At 41.8% G+C, this 6439-nt stretch overlaps 1 protein-coding gene across 1 annotated transcript; it reads left to right on the forward strand.

Moving 5' to 3' along the window:
- Positions 1-1841: 1841 nt before the first annotated feature.
- LOC130696922 (rhodopsin-like) lies at positions 1842-6223 on the forward strand. Its single transcript, XM_057520057.2, has 7 exons — positions 1842-2502; positions 3228-3295; positions 3387-3478; positions 3555-3792; positions 4318-4450; positions 4542-4964; positions 5025-6223. The coding sequence occupies exons 1-7, from the start codon at positions 2290-2292 to the stop codon at positions 5589-5591; spliced, it is 1734 nt and encodes a 577-aa protein (XP_057376040.1). The 5' UTR covers positions 1842-2289; the 3' UTR covers positions 5592-6223.
- The last annotated feature ends 216 nt before the right edge of the window (positions 6224-6439 follow it).

Consider the following 6439-nt stretch of genomic DNA (forward strand, 5'->3'; position numbering starts at 1 on the left):
AACGTTAAAAGGCAACTGTGATTGTTGTTTTGCATCGCATTTCTTTTGGCCAACATCCAACCACGTGTCAAATGGATTTTTACGTATAGACGTCAGTGAACAGCCAACTTTGAAAGCCCGTCTTAGGAAGAGTTCGCCAATCGCACAGCTCCCCACGCCTGTTTTACCCCCAACCGCAGAATGAGACAAACTGGCGCAAGTATACTTTGCTAATTCAAACTTTTGGAGGTAGACGTCAATTCTTTAGTAGAAGTCCTTCATCCGACCGAGAAAAAAAAGACGGAAAGCGTGCCACTCAAAGTATAAGAAACTCTTTTGCTAATTTATCGGATGCACTTTTCTATATAAATATAGCGTTCGTATGTAATTTTTCTTGCTTTTCCAACGGACTATTCACAACACTTTTGAATAATTTTAGGAGTCGAACTCGTTCGTTTTGCGTCGTACGTCCACGTGTAGGGATTTCCCTTTGATCAGATTCAACTACTTCAGGAATGACCACCCGTCCACTGCGGACACAAGCGCTGTCCGTTTTAACAGAGTATGTAATGCACCTTTGCCATACCTAAACTAGTGATTGACTAATGACATTTATTATTACATGTAAGGTTATAGGAAAAAGACAATGGCGTCTGCCTGGGCTCCAACCAAGTGATGGCGACCATTAATCAACTAAAGGGTAATGTGAATTTAACGATTTCCCTTTGAAATGTGTACCACCTCCCCCTCAGTAAAATTGCCCTTTGTTCTATGTGCTCCGGCCTTTCCCTAATATCCAATCGACTGATGGATTGTATCATGTTTTTTCTTCTACTCGTCCGTGTATAGATATATATATTAAGAAAAAAAATGGATATTGACGGGCCCGGAACGAATGGCTTCCGATAACAATGAAATTTCTTTCGTATCCCGCATTCCCTTCATAAACGATATTACAGCATCACTATATGACGCCATTGGTGCTGCCTTCGTATATACGTAACAAGATGAATGACGCTCTATTTCTTTATAATGTAAGGAAAACCTGACGTGTGCAAGTTTGCTTCTACCAAGGTCTACTGCAAGTACGCCGAATGAAATAAAGGACAAAAAAGGGGAAACTAAGCGACACTTGAATTCCTTCCTACACCGGAGCATGTGTGCGATATACCGCTCTGTGATCTCGATCAAATATCATGGATTTGGTACGTCTAATATTTCGTAGTGGAAAGGCCAATCGATTTATCAGCAATTCTCTTTTGTTCACCCCGCCCTTTTTTTTTTTTTTTTTTTTTTGGGCAATAAAGTTGGTTTCCCATGGTGCGTGTATTGCTGCCATTGTCGCAATTCGATCATCCAATTGCAGCGGGAAAAATGGCCAGCCAACGTACCAAGTACAGACGATGTAATTATACACGACCGACATGCTAATAAATGGCAAGTCAAAAGAAGATTGAATAAGAAAGGGCTAAAGGGGGCAACAAATTGAAGTGGCACAAACGAGCAAAAAAAAAGGGAGAATGCTGATATCAATAAAATGAGCTACCCGGCAATTCAATTTTGCGCAAAAAGTAATGACATTACAGCATCTGCACTTTGCATTTCAACAAGAACAGATTTCTTCTTTTTTTTTAAAGCTCATTTCAAAAAATTGTGCCAGAGACGATCGACATGTAAAATTCATAACCCATCCTTCAATCATCTATATAGAATTTGGCTATACACGGTGCGCTAGTGCGGCGCCTCCACCTACCCCCACCGCCGTGTATTTGCAACGCGGAGTGAAAAGTGCCTGATCTTGCGCTGCTGCAACCCACTCTTCCTCGTGCACCATCCCATGTTTTTAGAAGATAAGTCTGCTATAAAAGACGGTGTCTTCTTCAAGGCAGACTTTAGTCTGGCCCAGCCAGCGACTGGACATGACGCCGTCAAAGAGTTGCAGTGAATGTCTGTGTTTTCGACTGTTTCATCAATCGACTGAATGGAAACGCCGATGAACCTCTTCGGCTTTCTCATTTTCAACGACAAAGGACCAAGTGGCCTGCTTATCTTATTTTCCGATGGAGAGGAGGCGCTGAGTTAGAACGGCCAGACTGCACGAAAAAGTTCAGCAGGAACGAGACCGCAGTCGTGTTAAAAATGAAGAACTTGATTAACAATAGCAGTCGTCGATGGATTTGCCTTTTGAAAGTGAATCCTCGTAGAATCGGCAACTCTTTTTTCAACCCCGATCTATGCCCGTCTGCGCCGAACGACGGCCCATCGATAGACGTCAGTAGGAGGTAAAGAAAAAACCACAACAAACCGAACATGGAGATGGATTTTACTGATGGAGGGCAATGGCCATTGGAAGAAGGCGATTTAACGGACGATTCGTTTGCAAATGGATCGTCCGGCATCGTGCCACAATTACTGATGCCCGTCTGGGCGTATCAATCGGCGGCCGTCTATCTCATCTTCATCAGCATCATGGGTTTGATAACCAACGCCATCGTCGTCGTTGTCATTCTTAATGATCGACAGGTATTTGCTTTTAATTGTTGTTATTCTTTTTAGTCCTTCCTGCCTTGATCATTTCAACGAGTGCATTTGGGAAAAACACGTCAATCACTCAGAATTATTAAACAAGGGGATTGTAAGTTGAAATTGAAAAACATTTGAGTGGCAACGAACCGATTGCATTTCATTTAGGATGGGAAATACAAAGGCAACTTCTGTAGTTTGATTGACAATGATATACGCTAAGAAAAAGCAAAAGATGATGGCAGTAGAGCATAAATTCAATTCGTATCGCCGAACTGTGCAATTGTCAAAGTTAAATTTATGGAGAAGTAAAACTCTGTATGCATCGTTCATATTCTTCCGTATTTTCTCGTGAGATTCATGTTACGATTGTCACCTTGTGGCAGTTGCATCACATCCTTATGTGTGAAACGACGCCTTTTTTGCCATTCGGATAAAAATAGACACAGCTCTCGTTCCCCCCTCTTTTGGATTCACATGTTTACATATGTTTGACGTTCGTTTGCCAACCGCCTATTCAAGTCACACGTCCTAAAATATCAGTCTTTTTATTTGAGCTTGCATTTCCATCTTGTTGTAGTTATATTTCTCGCTACGTTTCCCCTCCCACAAGCGTTTACATGTTTTGTTTTTTTAACGTAGTTGGCTTTCTTATCGTCTCCTTTCCGCTTCTATTTTGCATATTTAATTCTTTTTTGGCGTTGGACGTGGCGCATCTTTAATAGAAAATGACCCCCCTCAACTGGATGCTGCTCAATTTGGCTTGCTCCGATGGAACTATCGCAGGATTTGGGTATTAATTCTATTGAATTTAAATAGACATCAACATCAATCTTCTTTCATTGCATGTGCGACGCACTTCGATTGGCACTGCGTTACAACAGAACAACCGTATCGACAGCCGCTGCTTTACAATTTGGATGGCCCTTCGGGCATGAATTCTGCGTCGCCTACGCAATGATTATGTCCACAGCAGGTGAGTGTGTGATTATCTGACAAAAAAAAAAACAGCGGAATGTTCCATTTGCAATGGTCGAACCACTCCAAAACAGGAATCGGATCGATAACAACTTTAACAGCTTTGGCCTTGTGGCGATGTCAGTTGGTTGTCTACTGTCCGGCAAAACGGGGCAGCGGCTTTGCTAACAACAACAACAACAACAACGGAGCACAACTGGGACATTGCCGGGCCGCCCTTTTACTGGCCATTATATGGACGTATTCTTTAGCTGTGACTTGCCCGCCTCTTTTCGGATGGGGACGGTACGACAGAGAAGCTGCTCACATCAGGTAGGACGTATAAAATCAACTCTTACGCCCTATAAATCTGCCATTTTACGAACGTTCGTCCGACATGTAATGCGATGCTCGACGTGCCTTATCTCTACGTCTTTTGCATACCTCAGTTCCCGTCATATATAGACGGGATTGAAAATAATGACCAGAAGACTGCGCTTCCAACCTTACCTAACTTTACAAATTTTGCGAGCCCCTTTTCCCCCTTAGCCAAATGTATATTTATTAATCTTGCTGATTGAAAAGCCGTCATTCTCTTTTCTTGAATTACGTCGACGGACAATCGAGACGTAATGTGTAAGATGCTCTTGGTGCTCCTCTTATTGATTCGTACTTGGGTTGAACTGCTACGCGCACGATAATTACAGTTTTCCTTTTCAATGGACGATCCGCCTTTCCTTATAATCCGGATAGTCTTATATAGAATTGCAGCGTGTGACTGTGTTTGTACACACATTTATATAGTGGGTCTTATACTATATACTTTCACTACCGCCAATATCACGAAATACCTTGCAGCTGCTCGGTGAATTGGGAGTCTAAAATGGACAACAATAGATCGTACATCTTCTACATGTTTGCCCTTGGATTATTCGTTCCTTTGATCGTTATCGTCGCTTCTTACGTCAGCATCTTACGCGTCGTCAAAAAGGTAATAAAAACAATGTCCTTAAAGGTTTTTTGATTGGACTGTGTCTTTCGTTCTCGATGCTGGATTGTATTGACTTTGAAATTTTGCTCAGACGGGCAAGTTTAGGAACACTGCGTTGGCTACGCTGAAGCAGACACAACAAAACGACCAGCAAATAACAGCTGACTTGCAAGAAGTGAAGCAGCAATTGAATGACAACAACAATCAACGAAACAAAAGTACCAAGAGCAGCAATAGCAATGCGGCTGAAAAACGAGTCACCGTCATGGTGGCCTGTATGATCGGCGCATTTATGACGGCCTGGACGCCCTATTCCATTTTGGCTCTTTTCGAAACGTTCATTGGCGGCCCTAGTAACTCGTACAACAACGTGTCTTCATTTCAAGACGATGGCAATGAAAACGTTGTTTACTTTGTCAGTGGAATTTCACCTGGATTCGCCACCATTCCATCGCTTTTTGCTAAAACGTCAGCTGTCCTCAACCCATTGATTTACGGACTACTCAACACGCAGGTAAACGATGAATGCTTAAACAAAAAGAATTAAGTTTTGACTCGTTTTTAAATCAATTAGTTTCGTTCTGCCTGGGAGAAATTTTCATTTCGATTTCTAAGTAGACGTCGACGTCGCCGTGAGTATAGTCAGGAAATGATGGGCGTGTCGATGAATGCAACCAGTCGGCGTCTACGACAATTGTTGGATTTCAGTTACACAATGAGACCTTCATTAACTGTCAACTTGCCCATGGCAGAAATCGTTCCCATCCTCAACAACGAATCGCATCCAGAACCGCAATACAGATCGACTTCTTTCAGGATCGTAGGTACTCAACCCACTACCCAGATTCTACCACAACGTCAATCGGCCATTAAACAAGATCGTAGAACGGAAACTCGGTCAAGAAGCAATTCTTTGGACGATCGGCCAGTCACGAACGAATCATCCAAATGTATCGCACGGAATCCTATACAACACGAGCAGCCTGTCAAGTTGGTGGTCGTTCGTTTGCTGTCTGATTCGACGAGCTGTTGCTACACGACGGATGAAACATCCCTTGATGCCAGCAGTTGCCCTGCCGGACATTCTCCATACAAAAATCGATTCAACAAAAGCAAAAACAATCAGCCCCAGCAAGTATAAGATCAGTTAAAGCCCAACTCGACTTTGTCGGTATGTTGTAATTTGGGACAAATTCCTGATGGGAGGGGTGAGAGGGTTAATTTTGTTTGTAATGCATTTATCCTGTTGATATGACGAAATAGTTCACATTTCTCTTCCTTTGTTCTTCTAGGACGAAATCATCTAAGCTGAGACGTTGTAATTAGCCAGGAACAGGAATGTAATTTTCAACAACAAATTATTCATTAATAACCATAGTGTGTTCATTTCCATCGTTTCTGTATTCTCTTTACACATATCTATTTCGAAAAACTGGAGCAAAGTAATTATCGATCGTTTCGACAACGATTTAACTTGATTGAGAAGCCTTGGACAAGAAAATGGGCGAACCTCTTTCTTGACTTGGAATTGATATTTGTTTAAAAAAGTGATTTCTGTTCATTGATCTCTAACACGAATGTGTAATAATTATGACGTACTGATACATGCTCTAGGAAATACGACGACACAGGGTCCGTACTCATTTCGTGATCTCTATTACCCGATAGTTTTTACGGGACGAATGTAATTACATCATACAATGCACATTGATTGCTGCCCTACGTGTAATGTACGAAAATGACATCATCAATACATTCCATCCAATAAACAAAGACGAATGTTAAAATGCTATCAAGACATGTGAGATTCGAAGCTCGATGCACTTTTTTGGTAACACACAATGTTTTTCGAAGCTAAGAGGATTTTTACATAACATGCCACAGTGGCGTTTGCTTTATTGGGATGCTAGAGATGCAAAGTGATATCTGTGCAGTACATTGAATTCTTAAATTGGAATTCTCTCGTCAAATGTTAGAAAAAGAAAGATC

The sequence above is a fragment of the Daphnia carinata genome, chromosome 5, assembly GCF_022539665.2.
Source record: "Daphnia carinata strain CSIRO-1 chromosome 5, CSIRO_AGI_Dcar_HiC_V3, whole genome shotgun sequence".
NCBI classification, from domain to species: Eukaryota; Metazoa; Arthropoda; class Branchiopoda; order Diplostraca; family Daphniidae; genus Daphnia; species Daphnia carinata.

Coding starts and splice junctions, on each gene's coding strand:
- LOC130696922 (XM_057520057.2), top strand. CDS start 2,290: ATGGAGATGGATTTTACTGATGGAGGGCAATGGCCATTGGAAGAAGGC. Junction 3,296..3,386: donor GGAACTATCGCAGGATTTGG/GTATTAATTCTA, acceptor GCGTTACAACAG/AACAACCGTATCGACAGCCG. Junction 4,451..4,541: donor TCTTACGCGTCGTCAAAAAG/GTAATAAAAACA, acceptor AATTTTGCTCAG/ACGGGCAAGTTTAGGAACAC.